The sequence below is a fragment of the Phoenix dactylifera genome, chromosome 4, assembly GCF_009389715.1.
Source record: "Phoenix dactylifera cultivar Barhee BC4 chromosome 4, palm_55x_up_171113_PBpolish2nd_filt_p, whole genome shotgun sequence".
NCBI classification, from domain to species: domain Eukaryota; kingdom Viridiplantae; phylum Streptophyta; class Magnoliopsida; order Arecales; family Arecaceae; genus Phoenix; species Phoenix dactylifera.
Genome location: NC_052395.1, coordinates 25,672,448 through 25,693,570, shown reverse-complemented (window position 1 = coordinate 25,693,570; position 21,123 = coordinate 25,672,448). Strand labels below are relative to the sequence as shown.

The following is a 21,123-nucleotide window of genomic DNA, read 5'->3' as shown; positions in this document are numbered from 1 at the left end:
TTCTTAATCATATCGGGAAGGCCTGGGTCGGTTTGGCTTGGAGTCCTATCAGCCTTCTATGGAAAGGGCCCTAAGAGGGTTGGGTCCGGGTGGACGCAACGGTCCGATCGCAACTACTTCGGCTCGAACCGGATATTTGAATCACAAATCTGGGTACAACCGCGGTCGACTCGAATGATCGAATTAAGTGAACCGAGACCAAGAAGTTGGGTATTGAACCTAACCTGGGCCTATTACATAAACAGGCCAGCTGAAGAGCACAGAATTCGGCTCTTAGTCAGTTATGGTATAATTGGCATGAAAGGCAACATGCCTGCAAGTAGTCAATTGTTGGAAGCCTTGTGATTTGTAAGTATTGGAACCATGATAGTTTCATCAAATGTGATTCAGCCAAGGACCATTCAGAGAAATTTTTCTAATAGCTTTTGGTACTTTTTTTCCAGCGGTTTTAGCTATTGCTAAATCCCCCATCTTTTGTAGCATGGATTGAAAAACCTAAACCCAATGTTAGGTTGGACTAGTTTTAAGTTGAGATTTGGGTAACCCAAAACCATCAAAATCTCTATCGTGAGCCATCTAACACGAATTTCTATGATTAGTTAATCAAAGTTGCATCCTGATTTTTATGACTTAAGTTAGAAAAAAAAGAGGGTTTTTTATATGGATACCCTTCAAAATATCAAATTTTGCATAAATACCCTTCCAAAATTAATATTTGCATGTATACCCTCGTAAAACTCTGTTATTATACAAATGCCCATAATATAATGGTTGTTCTAACGGTATTAAGAAAAATCATGTTTATATTAATTAATAATAAAATAAAATTTTAAAATTATATTATTGTTCTTTTATTTCTCTGCTATCGGAATCGCGATCTAACTGCATGTCTATCCATTAAAGATATTTTAGTCAAATCGTTAATTTTTTAACGTCGTTAGATAAAGCTCTAACGACGTTATTTTTTAAACCGATTCTGAGATTCTCTCACTGGCCGCGTCAGTTACGGGGCGTTAGAGTTGGCAAGAGGTTTATCTTAGCACGATTTCAACGAACTTCTAATAGTAAAAGCTATAAATATTAAAGGAAGGCCAAGGAGGTTCGCAAGTGGAGACGAGAGATCAAGTCTTTCTCTTTCTTCCCTCTGACTACCTGAGAGCAGTTCGGCTCCAACGACAGCCAGTAGGATAAAGCACAAGTCTTCTTGAACTCTTCTTCGCTCAGAATCTTGATAGAGAAGAAATTAAAGGAAGGCCATGGAGGTTCACAAGTGGGGACGAGAGATCAACTCTTTCTCTTTCTTCACTCAAACTCCCTGGGAGCGGTTCGGCTTTGACCTCCAACGAGCCGTCAAAGTTGGAGACCAAGAGAAAGAAGAGAAAAGAGGAGTGCTGGGAGGGAGGAAAGAAGGAGGGAAGAAAGGGGAAGAAGATGGCGATGATGGCTTTTTCTTCACCCAAACAGCCGAGGAATTTCTTGGACAAGATCTCCTTCATGTTATCAATGGAGAAACCCAGGGAAGAGAAGCCAAGATCAAGAAAGAAGCGAAAGAAGGAGAGGATGAAGGCAATCTGGAGGAGCTTTGCAACTGGATGTTGGGACGGGAGCCTATGAAACAGGACAGGCTGCATTCTTTTTGAATGATGGGGTTCCTAGTTTGCTTCCGTTTTATGTTCTTGTGATCCTTAAGTTGGTTCTCTCTCTCTCTCTCGAGGGTTTATGAGAGTTGCGTCTTGTAGGCTGTCTATGAGATGCCAATCTTGACACAGTTCAATCAATGGACGGTGTATTCAGTTGGTTGGATCTTTTTGTTCAAAGATTTAGGGCTCTTCCATGTATGTATGTTAGAAAAACACCGTATGAGGGGTCAATGGGTTTGGGTTTTTTCGATTTATTCTTGCTATTCAAGTATGTGTTTCTTTTCATCAATGAGTGAAAGCGGATCGATGCGGACGGGTGGATCCGTAATAATATTGGTGCAGGGTGTAGAATAATAAAAATCACGTACGATATTATCGCAAGCACGTATATAGATAGATAACAGGGGATCGAACACTAGTGATACTATATATGACTTTGTGTTAAAAACATGAACGATCCAACTAGTTTTCAACTAATTATATAACAATGCATACTAAGATCTTTACAATCTATATCTAAATCTGCAGATAAATTGCATGCATATATCTACCAATGAGATACATGCATGCACTTGAAATCATCAGTTGCACTGATCAAGGTCAAAATACAGCCAATAGTCGGGACCAAGAAAATCATATCCAATATTACTGTTCATCTGAAAGTAGGTCCCGATCATGTTAACGCCATCGGTGGTGCTATGAGAAGGTAGGTCCTCCCATGATCCACCTCAACATTTAGTTGGGACTTTACCAAGGGTAGCGCTAATTCACAATCAAAAGAGACTGCCAACATTTAGTTGAAATACAAGTCCCAAGAGTCATTAAGACGGTGCGGAGCCTCCGCGATGCGCGCATGTTTCCCCACCTTGGGCGCCACCAGATTGAACAGCGGCTTCCTCAAGAAGGTTAGAGGCGTCGACGAGACGAAGACAGTCGAACAATTGCCACCCAACAACTTCCCGGTGAGGTTCAGATTCTCCGGGCCAACGGCGCCCATCCCTCAACAATCAATACTTATTGATGGGAAAAAGGCTCCTTAAAATTAGGCTCCTCAACAATCAATACTTATTGTAGGCGACACCGTTGATCGTGAACACGTCGGAGGTGAGGACACCGCTGGTCGGGACGTCGTTCGCATAGGAGCGGATGTACTCGCAAGTATCGTTGCCACCGCATTCATATATGCTTCTCGAGACTAATACATTCCATCGACGAGCAAGAGAAGGTGCTGTGTGTCGAGGACTTGGAGGGGTCATAGAGCGGGCCTGAAGACGGGTTGCAGTAGGGGCACGGCACGCACTAAGTCCAGATGAAGTCGCCCGGAACATCTAGCATCCCTGTCACCCGCACTGGAGGGGTGCCAATGGCAAATTCCATCACGTATTCTCCACCGATCTGATCGAAGCCTACCTCCTGATTTTCTCTAGCCAACAGCATCAGCGACTTGCGGCGGCCCTCTAGGGCTGCTTGGAAGTGGTCTTGGTAGGCAACCGAGCGCTAGTGGAAGTCTCTAACATTATAACTGGTCGGCCTGACAATCCTGCATGTAAGTAGCATGGACCTTCTGCTAAGTGCAGTTGATGGACCATCGGTGTTCACAGGGTTGTTTATGGCTTTCTGTAACTTTGTTTAGTTCTATCGCATCAAACATCGGAAAAAATATGAAACATTTGAATTTTTTGCAGGCTAGTGTTCTACTGGTTCATTGATATTTCATTCCATAGACAGCCTATCGAGCATCGAGAAGGGCGCCTAAAGTTTCCCATGGTTGTCAGATTTTGGAGCCCTAGTCAGAGGTTGCTGAACATGTTTTTTTTTTTTTGGCTAAAGCAGGTATTTCATACAGTACGTGTACGAATACACACAATAAAATTAGAAAACAAAAGATCGCGGAGTGCCTGGGATAACTCCCCCTCCCCGGCCCACATGGTACTCACGAAATGGTTGGCCACATGGATAGCCACTCAATCCACAGCCCCATTAGCCTCTCTAAATACATGCCTGACCTGAAAGGCCCCTTTATCTCTAACCATCACCCAAATATTCCGAAGTAAGGAGCGGTCCATGCCAACACTCCTCGAGCCCTCTTGGATCTAACTAATCACCATGGCCGAGTCACCCTCCAAAATGACTAAGCTGGCTTGTAGCACTCGCCGTGTATGTCAAAAGCCCGCCTAGGCAACCCTCAGCTCCGCGCCGGGGACTGTGCATGTCGTTGTACATGTTTATAGATGAAAATACACAAGAAAGTATGCACTTTGCACAAGAAATTGGAATATCCTGTAACTTTAAGACACCACCAGCTCATGGAAGAATTTCAAATATTTAAACCCATTAGATTGTTCAAGGCAATGTAGTTAGTTCCTCGAGTTGGAAGGCTGCTTTAAAATTCTAGTTGGGAAGAACTTGAAATATTTAACCTGCGGGTGTTGAGAGTGAACAATGGTGTGTTGCTGTATGCCATCACTTCTGAGGCCAATTTACAAAAGAAGGCTGCTTCAAAATTCTAGTTTGGAAACAGGAGACATTTGTCTTTGCCTAGTTTCCGGAATAAATATCAGGCAGATGAAATTGCATGGCAGAATTGTTGATCTTCGACAATTCCGTTAATTCAGGAATCAGCAGTTTCTTTGGCTTTCAGAGTTTCTCTAGCATTTCAACTCCACTTGATTTTTTTTTAAATAAAACCCACTTGATCTTCTAATATACCGATAAAAGGCTATCATTATACGGTAACATTAGATAGTAATCAAATCTATATATATATATATATATATATATATATATATATATATATATATATATATATATATATATATATATATATATATATATATATATATATATATATATATATATATATATATATATATATATATATATATAATTACTACTTTAAATACGAATATTGTATTATTCCACTTATTCCAATTTCTTCCGGAACCAGCTAGAGCTAGGAATAACAAATTATCCTCAAATTCCTTGTCTTGTTTCTAGACAAGCTTCCAAATCCTAAAAAGGAAATCCCCGCCCAAGCGCCTTCAATATAATCGTTTAAATAGTACGAGTAACCCTGGTCATATGTCCATATAGTTGTTCATGCAATGAAGTATGAAAGTTTGCAAATGAGATCGGAACATGCCATATCATCAAGACAGCAATTCATCAAGGAAATTGTAACATTCAAACATATTGGATTGGTGAAGGCTATATAAATTCCTCAGCAAGAGTCCTACAACGCAGAGCATATGTAATTCCTTTGGTGGACTGCAACAGACATACTCCACCTGCACACTACCATTTAGAGGTTGGAGGTCAGCAACCATGTCTTGAGAGGCAGCATTTTCATGACCCAGCTTAATGAAAAAGAGGCTACGAATCTAAAAGTTCAAATCACATCCTATGGTATACACATAGATATGAACAGATCCACAATTGAGCTGATGTTTCATTGAAAAGCAAAACATTTAAAGCTGCTTTGATGGCCGCACTCTCCAACCTATACTGAAGCAAGTAGTTTCAAGTACCTTAAAACAACTTTTCGAGGAAATTCCTTTCGGCTGGTGAGCATGCAAGTGAGCAAAAGTTCAAAAACCTAGCTCAAATAAATAATGATCACCAGAAAATTTTCAAGCAGCAGAAAGATGGAATTCCACTCCTCAATTTAAAAGAAAATAATGCTACGAAGCAGCATACTCGATTTAAGTAACACTTGGTTAGGAATGCATGGAACTCAACAGCTTGAGTGCCAGGGCTTCCTGCTCTGCTATAGATATAGAATCTGCAGTGACACCAATATTCTCTTTTCCCTCCTTCCCACCACCATCATCATCACTACCAAAATATATCTTTGATCTCTTGGGCTTTCCCTTTTCAGTATCATCTGATCCTCACTGACCATCCTTTGTGTCCTCTTCATCATTTTAAAAGTAGATAATGCTACAAAGCAGCAGATTCGATTTAAGTGACACTTGGTTAGGAATGCATGGAACTCAACAGCTTGAGTGCCAGGGCTTCCTGCTCTGCTAGCGATATAGAATCTGCACCGACACCCACATTCTCTTTTCCCTTCTTCCCACCACCATCATCATCACTATCAAAATATATCTTTGATCTCTTGGGCTTTCTTTTTTCAGTATCATCTGATTCTGACTGACCATCTTCCATGTCCTCTTCTTCACCTTCCCTCCATCTCTTCAGCTTTATCTTCTCCTTTGTTCGTCTATCACGCAGACGCTGCTGGTGCAGAAGTTTGTCCTCTTTGTCCCGCACTTTCATTTCTTCTCTCAACTTTGCGTATCGCTCTTTAACTGCAATCCCATATGAAAATTCTAAGTACTAGCCGCATGTGATAAATCATGACCCACTCAACCAAATTATGTGTTACAGTATATCGAAAACCGAGCTAGTACTAGATTTAGCATTTAAATTCTTATGAACATAAGAATTCGTGCTCAATTGCATCTAAAAAACAATGCTTGAGACTTCTAAAAATATGAAGCAAGTGAACACACCTTTATCAGGGTGAAGGGCCCCATCTCCACTATCCATATCAGCCAAGACAGCTAGTGGGGGGATTACATTTCCCTCCTCATCATATTTGACCCTCGTTCCAAGTGGCCTATGCACATTGATCTTCAGCTTCTTCTTTTTCAAGACCCTGGTGGCTAAACTGTAATAAGAAGCAAATCAATCAGCATTGGTGACAGTTACATCAAAACCCAGATGCAAAATTGAAAATCATTAAGCTTCAGCATCAAGAAAGAGGGGGGGGGGGGGGGGGATCAACATACTCTGCTGGTTTGTTTCCCTCCGCATCTATCAAGGAGGTTTCCTTTGGCAAAAGGACATCATCTTCTATTTCCATATTTGATCTATCAATACTTTGCATTTCTCTGTTCACAACCTTGGATCCATTCTCTTGTTCATGAATGGTTTCTACGGATGGTTTTTGCTTTGTCTGTTTCTGACTTATGAAGCGGATCTTTGGGGTCATGGGTAGACCCAAAGATGCAGCAAACTCTTCTATAGGCAATTTGGACACATCAAAGACCTCTTTGTCCCGTTGCAAATGTATAGACTTCAGGTATGTGATAAATGTCCTTTTTGCTAGATGTTGCATATCAGGATACTTAACCAGCAATGATGACAATAGTTCAGATATTGATTGTAATTTTTCTGTTTTTGGCTGAAAAGGACAAAAAAAAAAAAAAAACTTAGTCCCTCCTTTTAAGTTATGAGCCTTTCCATTTTCTTTATTAAAGAATTAGCTATAGTAAATGCAGTAAACTTAAGATTGCAAGAGAACATGTAAACAAATTAATAAGGAGTATCATGATCTGACTCCAGGGATCACTTGTACTTCCCCCACCCAGAAATCCTGGATGTTGATCTTCCAACATGTAAATGAATTTATACTGAAGAATCTCTCATGTATTAATGCTTAGCATGTAAGCTGAAACATGTAAATAACTGCAAGTAGTTGAGATATGGCCATTCGAGGTATTGGTTTAAGTATTTTCCATCATATATAAAATAATTGTAATGTAAAATCCTTGCATAAGTTGCCTATGGTTGTTTAGGATATTGGTGCGTAATTTGGTAATGCAAAGCCTTTTAGACCAATCATGCAATGCTTCAGACTCCAGACACTAAAATGCATATTAGCCCAATAAAATTGAAACTGACTAGAACACGACTATTAACCTTTTTCAGTTGAATTGGTATTTTAGGTTCAACTGCTTGTAACTTTGTGAACATTTCCTTTTCTGATGGCAAGAGGAATAATACTGACTTTCCCTCACTGGTAAAGCGGGCAGTGCGGCCAACTCTGTGAATGTATGCTGGAATGTCTTCCGGGCAGTCAACCTGAAAGTACATAAAGCAATTACAAGACAATTCTCTTATAGCAGACAAAGCCAAAAATCTTGCTACTCACCTGGACAACCCAATTGACTGCTGGGAAATCGAGTCCTCTAGATGCCACATCAGTGGAAAAGAGAACGGAGGTTTTTTCACAAAACTCTAAATATATTGCCATCCTTACATTTTGCTTCATCCGTCCATGCAGACATTTCAAAGGGATTCCAGGGCGAAGCTTCTTGAATGCTTCGTAGACAAATTTAACCTATTGAGATCAAACAAAGCAGCACATGAGAAAGTCAATTGATAAAAGGGAGTTTTCAAGAAACAATAACTATAAAAAGATACATTAGCCATGTAAGTCAGAATCATCAGAATTATGCATATGTTAACACCAGCAAAGCAGTATCATACGTTAAAATGGATCAATCAGTGGATAGCCTACAAAACCTTGGTTCACGTGGTTCATGTTATGGTTGCCATTCTATTCATATGGAGTGCTTCACCATAGATGTTCTCCAACAAGTTGACAGGTAACCCCTCCTAGTATTTACTTCTACCTATATTGTGTCACATTGAATCATCACGGAACAATGAAGCATTATGCATCTCTTTAACTATTCCATCACAAAACTCTTGACACTACCATCACTGAGACTCTATCCCCATCTCTTCATTTGACACTCACAACACCGCCATACTACTAGATAAGTAGACAATATTGCACAGTTGATAAAATGAACTACAGTAGATAATTCTTGACGCCACCATCACTGAGACTCTTTCATCTCTTCATTTGACGCTCACTACGACATTGCCACACTGCCACATATGTAGAAGATATAAGAACTACAGCAAAGGAACGACCCTAGCATTAATTTAAAGTTTTAAACTGAGCACCATTTCACCACTTTCTTTTTCCGCTCCAGTGTTGCCTTCTCTTTATAAAAGTGCTTGTTACATAAAAGCATGCCTAGCATATGATGCATGGTTCATTTCAAGCTACAATATAACCAACAAAATCCGAGCAGAACCATCAGAATCTTTGTCTTGGAAATGGTGATTGTTCCCAAGACATGTCACTTTTTTTTAAAGAGATAGAAGGATCATACATATCTGGTATGAATACATCCAGCAAAATCGGAAAATAAAATATCATGAAGTGGTAGCAAGATGGAAGACGCATCGGTCCACAAAACTTCACCAAAGTGCTGTGCAACGTAATAGGCAATCCAGTCCACCACCCTATTGGCTTCGCTATAATTGTGTCTAGCCAGCAGGGACACACTCCCCCAAGCTCCTAAGCAAGATATGTTACTTTGACACATCTCCCAAGAAAACACCATAGAAGACTAAGGCAGTTTGTGCTTTTCTATTGGATACACGTTGCAATTTTCCTGAACCTTCCCACTCAACAACAAGAAGCCGAATCAGCATCTTTTGAACCATCAACATGTCAGGAGAGGTCAAGTCTAGTCAGTTCAAGTGCAGGTCATGTCAGGAAGATATCACTAGGTTGTATCTGATCTTGGATCCAAACCTAGGATGGAGACAAAACCAACTGTTGATAACTAACAGGAGCAGAGGGCAAGGGTGAGCCGAGCATAGCACCCCCACCAAGTATAAAAATAAGCTTAGTAATCTAACAGGAGATGGGATTTTGACATTATTGACTTAGGACAAAAAGTAGAAAAGGGCTTATTAGTAATCTCCCCATATTCTTATCCTGCTTCTTCCCTTTTTCTTATTTCTTCTTTTGCTATCTATATTACCAGCAGCTGGCCATAGTCCCACATTGACTAATTAAAGGAGTTCCACATGGGCTTATTAGCCTAGCCAGTCCTCCCCCCAGCAACTTAAGTTTTTGAGCTGTGAGCACGTGACAGGTGGTAACAAAGGCAGGCCCAATATGTGGCATAACTCTTATTATTCATGCAGGCCCCTCATTGGAGATATCAGGGTCGCAGTAGGAGCAAACCATGATGAGAGAGTCATAAGATTGGGTGGAGGAGACTGTCATAGTCCCACATTGATTAATTATAGGGGTGCTACATGGGTTTATTAGTCTAGGCTGGTCCTCCCAACAGCTTAAGTTCTTGGGCTAAGTCCATTACATGTTCCAGTCTAATTTCAAATAATCAGATAAAGCCATTTCTTTACAATGATTCAGCTTGAGTTTCCGAATGTGTATACTTTCCAACACAAAGATCCGTGTTACAACAATTAGTTGCAAAAGTCGGGTTTACTTAAAACATCTGTTGATCCAACACCACTCTTTATGTGGTCAATTTGTTTCTCGATGTTCATAATTTAGTACACATTACTTCTCCACCCATTCCAATCACCAATACCTTCAAAGGATCATCAGTAAATTCCATCTGTTCTATTTTGCCTCCTTGTTAGAACTCTAACTTCATAAGACAAGTTAAATAGCTAGTGTTAAACATTAACTGGTGGTCCACTAATTGCTCTTACAACTTCTTTGAGTATTTAGCTCCTCTTACAAAGTCAAGAAGCAAGACATTGTGCCTTGTTCAACCTTTGAGACCACATATGAGGCTTGGCAAACATTGTAATTGAGTTTGCATGTTTCCATTCTCTTGGTCCATCGTTCCATCAAAATGCAAGTGCTGCTCAAATAGACGACAATGTTCAACATAATGACGTCAATTTTGTATACACTCTTTTGGTTCAGAATCAATGAGCTGCATAGGAAGTCTCAAACTCTGGGCTTATAACTTGCCATGAGTTAAGAATAGGAAGGATTAAAAGATGTATGCATGATTCAGTAAAAATGCATAATGCACTCCATGGAAGTGCAAATCTCATAAAAAAAGAAAAAAACCAAAAAATACTACCATTAACCATTCTTATGTGCATTATTTTGAAAAAAAGTCTAATTGCTCTTATAGCTTGAGTATTTAGCTCATCTACAAAGGCAAGAAGCAAGATATTGCACTTTGTTCTACCTCTGAGAGACCAAATATGGGGCCTGGCAAGCATTGTTACTGAATTTGTAAGTTGTCCTTTCTTCTCTTGGTCCATTTTTCCATAAAAATGTAAGTTTTTCAAGTAGACAATCCTCAACACAAATATGCCAATTCTGTATATACTCTTTGCTTCATATCTGATGAGCTACATAGGAAGTCTCAAACTCTAGGTTTATATTTTGCCATGAGTTTTAAGCATGGTAAGGGTTAAAAGAATTAGGGCCCATGAGATTTAATAAAACTGCATAGCGCATACCACACCATGGAAGCACAGGTTCCAGGAAGATAGCAGATTCATTTCACTATTGCAAGATGCAGCATACCAAAACTTGCATAATTATTAATACGAAAACCAAATTTACATGCATTTTAAAATAAGGGGTATAAATAAACATAGTGTATTACCTGCTTGCAGCTCGAGAACCAAATTTACATGCATTTTAAAATAAGAGGTATAAATAAACATAGTGTATTACCTGCTTGCAGCTCGAAAGAAAGACAAGTATCTTTGAGTGAACATTTGCTTTGATGAAGCTCCAGAGCATATTTAACTTCTGGTCAAGTGGAACTATCATAGCTATCTGTTTTAGTCGCTCAGGTGTTGCTGTCATGGATTCTGCATGCACACTGATATACTCTGGGTCTTTTAAACTGAGCCTTGCCAAGTCTTTAACAGACTTTGTTTGGGTTGCAGAGAAAAGCAAGGTTTGCCTTTGTTTGGGAAGTTGAGAGATGATTGCATCAAGTTCCTTCTTAAAACCCGCATCAAGAATACGATCTGCCTCATCAAGAACCAAAACCTGTCTCCTGGCCAGGAAAATAAAACATGATCTACAATTTTTTTTTAATCCTTTATGATGAATACAAGAACTATTTATATATTGACCTGGAGCTGCGAACATTCAAAATTTGGGGTCTCGTCCATGTGCTGGAGGAGTCGACCAGGGGTACACACCAAAATGTTTAGACTATTAACACGTTGTTTCTCTTCATCAACATCTTTACGGCCACCAATTAAAAGACCTGCACTCAGACCGTGGTGTTTCCCTACAGTTTTCAACTCCTCGAAAAGTTGTCCAGCCAATTCTTTTGTAGGTGATATTATGATGCTCCCAACACCATCTTCAGGACCCCATCTTGCTCTGTATAACTTCTCTATAATCTGTACAACAAATAATATTGTTATTCATTTCAATCAGAGATGAGAACTGAGAAATACTTGGAAAAAAGGAATTGAAACACCCTTGAAAAATGCAGATGCAAGTTGCAAAGCATGGATAAGTCTCTAAAGTAGGAATCCGTCAAATGCGAAAATCACTTAAACAGTACTATATTGGGAATTAAACTAGCACTTTTTGAGGCTAAAATACAGAAAAAGGTTGGAAGGCTTCAATGTACAGTTCACAGGAACTTGAGGTAGAGCACATGATTAAAAAGATGGAATTGTCATAACATACTGATATTAGCATATAAATTAGCATATGATCAAAACATATAACCAAACCCTAGATTATTCATCAAACAGACAAGAATGAGAGACCACCTTCTATATTAAACGATAAAAGATCCACTAAATGGAAAATAGATTATATCATCTTGAAAGTACATGAGCTAGAAACCACCATCACCGTGCAACAAAATGTTCAAATAAAGCCTCAAATAGCTAATATGCCATCAACCAACAAAACAAATCACTGTAACAGCTTTCAGACCCATACCAGCTGAACTCCAGACCAAAATAACGCAAACCAATAAGAAAAAAGAATCCTGCATATTATGTACAGAGCCTGTGTTTGATTGGAAAAAAATTACAGTAATCACTACAATTATGCTAAAATTAACTTGATACCATCCAAAAAATTATACAAGCAAAACGTCCACGACTACTCTGCTTGAACCAATCTCGTCATCATCATGCATTATAATACTAAAAAAACACTTCAGACACATAGAAGATCATCAAATGTCCTTCACCAACTTGAAGTATCACTAAATAAGAAATCTTGACTGCTTAATATTTGAAATGACGTACAGGGATGATGAAAGCTAGTGTTTTTCCAGAGCCGGTCTTGGCGGCTCCGAGGATGTCGCGACCACACAGCGAGTGGGGCAGCGACGCGCGCTGGATCTCGCTCATCTCGGTGTACTTGGGCGCCAGCCCGTCCTTGGTCTTCTGGGAGATAGGAAGCTGGCGGAAGAGCTTGCACCCGGCGTACGGCGAGAAGCCGCCGGGGATCCGGCCGACGGGTGCGGTGGGGGGCGGCGGAGGGATGGAGAGGGGGTTGGTGCCGGAGTCGGGTTTCATGGCCTCGATCCGTGAGTCCAAAAGCTCGATCTCGCGAGCCTCAGAGAGCCGCCGCTGCTTCCTGGGGAGCGATTTCTTAAATTTGGAGCGCTGCATTAGGGTTTAGGGTTTTCGATGGTGGGGGGGAGCGGAAATCGAACTCGAGAGGGTTTGAAAGGATCGCTAGGGTTTTTAGCGAACGATCCGATGAGGAAGGACAGAGTCGCGAGGCGTAGCGAAACGCGGAAGCCGGCTGGGGCCCGAAACCTAATTCGACTGCTATATCGAGTCGCCGACTAGGAAGGCGGCTCGCCTCCACTCTCGGCATGTGCCTAGCACGTGCTTAGATGACGTGTATTTTCTTTTTCTCATCTATTATATATAACTTAAAATAGGGCTCCACCGAAATGCCTCCTCACCACCAGGACATCGTATCGATCATTTATTTTAGATTATAAATGAGCTCTTATACCTATTATATATATATATATATATATATATATATATATATATATATATATATATATATATATATATATATATATATACACACACACATATATAATTGAGACTCACCTTGTGATGAGCTTCAAAGGTACTATTAATATAAATTTTAATTCTATTATTTATTTTATTATATTATTATATATTGTATTTCAAGAGTTGGTTAAATGAGAAGAAAAAACTGCACCCTATACACTGCATGGGTTATATGCTAGTTAGGTTATTATAATAGTGGTGTTTTTTTTCTAATAAATTAAAAATATATAGTGATGCAGCTTTCATTTAGTTATGAACCTCTAAATGTAGTGAGTACTTCGACTATTTACCAAAACATACTGCTTCTTTTTCTAAGTAAAATACGGTGTCACAGAAGGCCAGTAAAATTAGTAGATGTCACTCTAACATTGATATGTTTTGTTTTTTAAGAAAAATAATGTTAACATGTTCCTCTTTGCTATGAATTTTGTAATGATAGTTGATGATTGCCACCTTAAAAGCCATTATTGAAATAAACAGAAATCGCCTCCAACTCCAAAAAACCGTGTGTAGAAAAAGAGACTGACTTATTGCGACCTATGAAGAGCAAGAGGCCACCCAAGTCATCTTTCTCAAAGTCATTTTACGTCGATCCATTCTAAAGATCGAATATTTCACCATCCATCGTGGAGGTCTCGATCGAGATGCATCTCCAGACCAGCAACAGGTTAGTGGATGACTCCACTAGATATAGTTCATTATCTATGTAACAAGCTCGGGAATGATGGTCGTGAGGTGGCTTTGGAGATCTTGGAAATGGCAACTATCCCATGGTTGGTTGTGCCATATAGGAGATTATCGTAGTAGATGACATCATAAAACTAGAGCTTTTCCAACATCGTTAGTATAGTCCAGTAGTTGTCCTTGATTTTAACAATGGCCCAGGTTGCAGCAATAATGACGATGGCAGTGATTAGTATAACAACCGCTAAAGGTAGGCAACGAATGAATTCACTAAAACTACTATGGCATCGTGAAAGAAAAAGTTACGTAGCACGTTTAGCAAAAAAATATAAATGTGGATATGGATCGTACTTTTCACACAAGAGCACAAATTGTAGCTTTCATGTGAAGGACCATCTTTCTTCGAACGAATCTACTATTGAATCGCACAAAAATCGCTTTGAGATCTATGCACAAAAATCCACTATTGACTTCGGGTGCCTTGGGATTTTTGCATGATGTGATTCGATGATCGATTTTGCAAAAGAGGAACAGTCATTCTTTCGTGCGAAAGATACAATCCGAACCCTGTTACATTGCACAATAATCCTTTGAGATCTGCGTAGGTGGCTGTGGGAAGAGCTTTGGCATTTGTGCAGAGTGAGATCCGAAGGACGTCACAAAATCATTCTTTCGCACGAAAGATACAACCCAAACACTCCGAATGCATGTTAAAAAGGTGGTAGAGGCCAGCGATGCGGCCGAGGTTCTGGGCATCGATGATGACAGGCTTGACAATGGGGAAGGTAGTGATCGAAGGGAGTTGGAATTCCGCGCCAGTGAGCGCGTTCGGAGGTGGATGTTTGCGAACCAGTTGACGGTGATGAGCGATCCATTGGAGAAACCCATAAGCAGGGCCAGCCCAACCCTTTGGCGACCTAGGCGGTCGCCTAAGTTCTTGGCCTAAAGAAAGGCCCACGCGCACCGTAGTTCGTTTTCTTATTGGAGGCAGCGGTCATTTTCTTGTTTATTTTTGCTTTTTTTTCTTGTTTTTCATCACCTTCTTTTGTTTTATAGAGTTTGGTGGATCGATCTAGGGTTTCTACAAGATCTCTACCAGATTTCGAGGTATTCTTCGCCCTATCTTGCTTCCCCGATCTCAAGATTGGCGCTCCAAGCTCGAGTTTTCTGATCCGATGTTCTTTATTAGGGAAAAAAACTAGGATTTTGATTTGATTTCATCAGTTGGAGAATCAGATCGATAGTGAGGATGCTGTGCGTGGAGGCGACGCCGCGACGGATTCGACGACGGCGGACAAGGATGCGGAGTCGTTCCTAGAGGTGGACCCGATGGGGAGGGATGGGCGGTACAACAACCTTCTTGATGTCGGGGCGGTGAAGAAAGTGTACAAGGTGTTTGACGAGGAAGAGGGGATCATGTGTCGTGGAACCAGGTGTGGTTCCAGAGCTTCAGCGAGGATCAAGAGATGCTGGACTGGCTCTTCGCCGAGTTCCAGCTCCTCCGAGAGCTCCGGTACGAAAACATCATTGCATTGTATTGAGCGTGGATGGACTCCGAGCGCAGCACCCTCAACTTCATCACCGAGGTCTGCAACCCTGGCAACCTCCGCGAGTACCAGAAGCGCTGCCACCACGTCTCTCTTAAGGCTCTCAAGAAGTGATCCCACCAGATCCTCCTGGGGGGATCTTTGCCAAGAAAATTCATTTTAGAAAGCGAAGAACTTTGCCTCTTTTTAATTTTAATAATTCTGTTCTTTCTTTTCTTTTCTTTTTCTGTTAGTTTTATAAAGCCATATGTCAATTTTTTTGTGGAATTTTAGTAAGAACAGAGCAGTTTGTAGGTTGCCTTTTTTTTCCTCCCCTTCTAAAATCTAAAGTTACCATTTTATTGGACAAAAGAGAGATTTTGAAGGGTTTGCTTGGCTTTTGAGTCCTAAGAGGACTCATGAGTATCTGTTCCTGGGGTTTTAAGTCTTTTGGAGGCGAATAAGAGGAAAAACTAAGAAATTTGATTGGAGTTGTATGAATCTTTCAATTTAGAGTCACTAGTTCGACTTTTCTTCTTGTTTATTCTTTATCTAGTTTGGAGAAGTTAGGGATTTAATAATTCTTTTTTTAAAAAAAATAGATTTTCTTTTTAAGAAAAAATAGTTTTGTTAGGGTTTTTTTTATAAAAATAGTTTGGAGAAAATATTCATTTCTTCGTGATAGTGAAGAAAAACTTTGTGTTGAAAACTTTGAGTACAAAAGTTTAATTAGTAATTTTACATCTCAAAAAGCTAGACAAATTATTCTTAAATAAATTTTTAAAATATTTTATACTTATTAAAAAAATTATCATTTAAAAAAAAAGGTCTTCTTTAGTGAGTTCGCCTTAGGCTCTCAAATGCATTCGACCGCCCCTGCCCACAAGAAGGTGGTGCAACTCTTTTCATCAGTGGAGAGGAAGTTGGTGGATTGGCGACGGGGATCGAAATGGTTGGGAGCCAACAACCTGGGAGTTGGGGGGGCGATAGGGAAGCATTAGGAAATGAAAACAAAAATGGCAACGAATCACATACATCTCCACGCATCACTTTAGTCGAAAAATGGAATGTATTTCCTATTTGTGTTGGTTAGATCAGATTTATTTCATTAATACAAAGGATTTTTCAAGCATTTTTTTTAAAAAATGTATGATCCAAGCAATAGTATGGTGCCGGTATAAAGCCTATTTTGTTGTTACTCATTGCTTACAAGTCTCTTATATCAAGAAGAAAACAATCACGATTGATAATACTCTAACATGTCATACACAAATATAACAATCAAATAATGTTTTTAACTACTACTAACAATCGACTTTCATGCTCCATTTGGAGGAATTGTTGGCAGTAGAGCTTTTTGAAGTAAAGCTTTTAGGCCCTGTTTGAGGGAGCTGTTAGCAGTAGAGCTTTTGGAAGTATAGCTATTGGAAGTAAAGCTTTTTGGCCCTGGCCCTGTTTAGAGGGCCAAAAAGTACTTTCTGGCCCTCCAAAAGTACTTTTAGATAAAAAATGGTGTTTGGTAAAATTTTTGGAAAGCTGTTTCAGCTTTTACGGAAAGCTGAAAACAGCTTTTGGGGAGAAGCTCCAATTTGGAGCTTTCCGAAAATGTTGTTTTCAGCTTTGTCGGGAAGCTATTTTTTGGACCAAAATACCTCTATTTAAATCATACTTTTTTCCTCCAAAATCCTTATTCGAAGCCTCTTCTTTTCTCCCTTTTCCTCTCAATCTTCTTCTTCCTTTCTCTCTATTTGTTAGAGAGATAAATGGTCATTAGAATGATAAAAAATTAATTTACATTAATAATTATAATATTTTATATATTTATTATTGTATTATACTATAAATATAATATAATATAATATTATATCATAATACATTGATATGTTATGTTAAATAATTTAATATTATATTAAATTATTATTCTATAATACATAATGTTATAGTACTATATTATAATAATATTATATTACATTACATTAATATTATACTATATCATATATTTATGTATTAATACATATTATATTTTATTATGCTCTATTATATAATACTGGTAATGTCCTTTATAGTCATTTTGTCACACAAAAGTAATTTCTCAGTTTGTTTACCAAACACATGTTAAAGTGCCACAGCACTTTAAAAATATAGTTATCAAACAGCAAACAGCTTTTTATAAATGTTCTGCTTCAAACAACTTTACTTCCAACAACTCCACTTCTAAAAGCTCTACTACTAACAGCTCCCCCAAACAGGACCGAAGTAGAATTGTCTGAAGTAGAGCTTTTATAAAAAGCTGTTTGCTATTTGGTAACTACATTTCTAAAGTGCCGTGGCACTTTAACATATGTTTGGTAAACAAACTGAGAAAGTACTTTTGTGTGACAAAATGATCATAAAAGACATTACTAGTATTATACAATAGAGCATAATAAAATATAATATATATTAATACATAAATATATGATATAGTATAATATTAATGTAATGTAATATAATATTATTATAATATAGTACTATAACATTGTATACTAAAGGGTAATTTAATATAACATATCAATGTATTATGATATAATGTAATATAATGTTATATTTATAGTATAATACAATAATAAATATATAAAATATTTTAATTATTAGTGCAAATTAATTTTTCACTTTTTTGATGACCATTTATCTCTCTAACAAATTTTCTAGCTAAGTGATAAAATTAATTAAATAATTACTAATATTTATTTTTATTTACTTATTTATTTAGATCAGATTATTTGCCACTCACTCATTATTTTCCTTTTTATTTTATTTATTTGTTTATTTATTTATTTATTATTTTATTTTATTGAAATATATATATTTATTATCTTATTTATGTATTTATTTATTCATTCATTTATATACATATTTATTTATGTATTTATTTATTTATTTATTTTCTTTTTTTCTTTTCTTTTCTTCCTTTTCTTTTCTTTTCTTTTTCTTTTCTTTTTTCTTCTCTTCTTCTCGTTCCTTCCTCTCTTCCCTTCTTCTCATTTCGTCTCCTCCAACGAGGCCGGCGGCGCTGGAAGGGGGCCGGGCCACCGCGGCCGTGGGAGGGGGCCCGGCGGAAGGGAGCGGAGGCGGCTCGCCTGCCGCCGCCACCACAGGCGGACATCACCGCCCCACACCTCCACTGCCATGGGGGCTTCCTACAGCTGGGACGCTGCGGCCGGGCTCGACGGAAGGGAGCTGAAGCGGCTCGCCCCACAGCTCCCCGATCCGTGGTTGGGACGCCGCGGTCCCACGGCTGGCAGAGGCCCGGCCACCCCACGGCCGAGCCCGGCCACTCCACAGGCTAGCACACCAGCGAAGGGGTCGCCGGCCATGGGTGGTGGCCGGCGTGGTGGCTGCAAAACAAAGAAAAAAAAGTAACAGGGGGTTGCGGCGTTGAGAAGAAGAGGAGATAAAGAGGGGGAGAGAGAGGGAAGCGTGAGAGAGGAAGAGGCAGTGGGATGGAGGGTTTTGGAAGAAAAAAGGATCTTTTAAATAGGAATATTTTGGTCAAAAAAATAACTTTCCGACAAACCTGAAAACAGCGTTTTCGGAAAGCTCCAAAATGGAGCTTCTTCCGAAAAGCTATTTTCAGCTTTCTGGAAAAGCTAAAACAGCTTTCCGAAATTTTTACCAAACACCTTTTTTCATCCAAAAGTACTTTTGGAGGGCCAGAAAGTACTTTTTGACCCTCCAAAAGCTCCCCCAAACGGGTCTTAGAAGTAGAGCTTTTATAAAAAGCTGTTTGCTATTTGGTAACTACATTTTTAAAATGATGTGGAACTTTAACATGTGTTTGATAAACTAATTGAGAAAGTACTTTTGGTATGACAAAATGACCATGAAGGGCATTGCAAAGTATTATACAATAAAGCGTAATAAAATATAATATATATTAATACATAAATATATAATATAGTATAATATTACTATAATGTAATATAATATTATATTTATAGTATAATATAATAACAAAGATATAAAATATTATAGTTATTGACGTAAATTAATTTTTCATAGTATAACATAATATTAAATTCTTTAACATAACATATTAATGTATAATGATATAATGATATATAACATTACATTTATAGTACAATATAATAATTAAGATATAAAATATTATAATTATTAGTGTAAATTAATTTTCAACCCTCCTACAGATTTTCAGAATTATCAAGAAATATTTTGTGTAATTGTTATATTTTATCACGGATATTTTGGTCAAAAACAGCTCTCCGACGGAGCCTGAAAGTGCTTTTTCGAAGAGCTCTAAAATAGAGCTGTTTTTAACTTTCTAGAAAAACTAAAACAGCTTTCCAAAATTTTTACCAAACAAGTGAGAAAGTATTATTTCATCTAAAGTATTTTTGGAGGACTTTTTGACCCTCCAAAAACTCCCCCAAATTGGGCCGACCCTGTTTGGGGGAGCTATTGGCAGTAGAGCTTTTGGAAGTAGAGCTGTAGAAAGTAAAGCTTTCTGAAGTAAAGCTTTTATAAAAGCTGTTTGCTGTTTGATAACTATATTTTTAAAGTATTGTTGCACTTTAATATGTGATTGGTAAACAAACTGAGAAAATACTTTTGGTATGACAAAATAACTATAAAAGATATTGCATAGTATTATACAATAGAGCATAATAAAATATAATATATATTAATACATAAATATATCATATAGTATAATATTACTGTAATGTAATATAATATTATTATAATATAGCACTATACATTGTATATTATAGGATAATAATTTAATATAATATTAAATTATTTAATATAATATATCAATATATTATTATAATGTAATATAATATTATATTTATAGTATAATATAATAATAAAGGTATAAAATATTATAATTATTTGCATAAATTAATTTTCCATAATATAACATAATATTAAATTATTTAACATAACATTAATGTATTATGATATAATGTAATATAATATTATATTTATAGTATAATATAATAATAAAGGTATAAAATATTATAATTATTAGTGTAAATTAATTTTTCACCCTTCGGATGACCATTTATCTCTCTAACAAATTTTCTAGCTAGGTGATAAAATTGATTAAATAATTACTAAATTTTCAGATGAGAATCACACAAGTGAGAAACTGTTTAGCATGTTCTATATACACAATTTAATAAAGCTTGGAATACACTTCATATAGCCTGGCATACAGTTTAGTCTTTCTGACACATAGTTAAGTTTTTCTGATAGACAGTTAAGTAAGCTTGGTACACAGTTAAATAAGGATTGAACATAGTTAATCTAGCCTAGTACACATAATATATCTTGATACACATTAATCAAGGCTTGCACACAGTTAATATCCTACCTAAACTTTACCTTGTTCATACTTTTTTACATTATTGATGCAGTAGCAACAAAAATACCAGAAGCAACATTCATGTTTGCTAAATTACAAAATAAAACAACCAGCTCCTTAACAATTTCATAAAAAAAAAGAAGTCAACAAGCTATAAGTTGAAAAGTAATATGATCACATAGAATATCCATCTCACAGTTATCCAATATTTGGCTTTGCTCTACACTCAGTT

General features: G+C 37.8%; 1 protein-coding gene across 1 annotated transcript; it reads right to left on the bottom strand.

Annotated features, from left to right (window-relative positions):
• Window positions 1–5,021: 5,021 nt before the first annotated feature.
• LOC103711638 (DEAD-box ATP-dependent RNA helicase 32) lies at window positions 5,022–13,029 on the bottom strand. The gene is made up of 8 exons (XM_008797874.4): window positions 12,525–13,029; window positions 11,379–11,654; window positions 10,969–11,292; window positions 7,579–7,767; window positions 7,347–7,508; window positions 6,434–6,828; window positions 6,155–6,312; window positions 5,022–5,950 (listed from the first exon to the last, which is right to left on the bottom strand). Exons 1-8 carry the CDS (start codon window positions 12,891–12,893, stop codon window positions 5,616–5,618), a joined length of 2,208 nt encoding a protein of 735 aa, XP_008796096.2. The 5' UTR covers window positions 12,894–13,029; the 3' UTR covers window positions 5,022–5,615.
• Window positions 13,030–21,123: the final 8,094 nt, after the last annotated feature.

Excerpts from the sequence above, each read along its gene's own strand:
- LOC103711638 (XM_008797874.4), bottom strand. The coding sequence starts at position 12,893 with ATGCAGCGCTCCAAATTTAAGAAATCGCTCCCCAGGAAGCAGCGGCGG. Across the intron at positions 7,509-7,578 it reads CAGTCAATTGGGTTGTCCAG|GTTGACTGCCCGGAAGACAT; the intron begins GTGAGTAGCAAG and ends ATGTACTTTCAG. Across the intron at positions 5,951-6,154 it reads GGCCCTTCACCCTGATAAAG|TTAAAGAGCGATACGCAAAG; the intron begins GTGTGTTCACTT and ends ATGGGATTGCAG.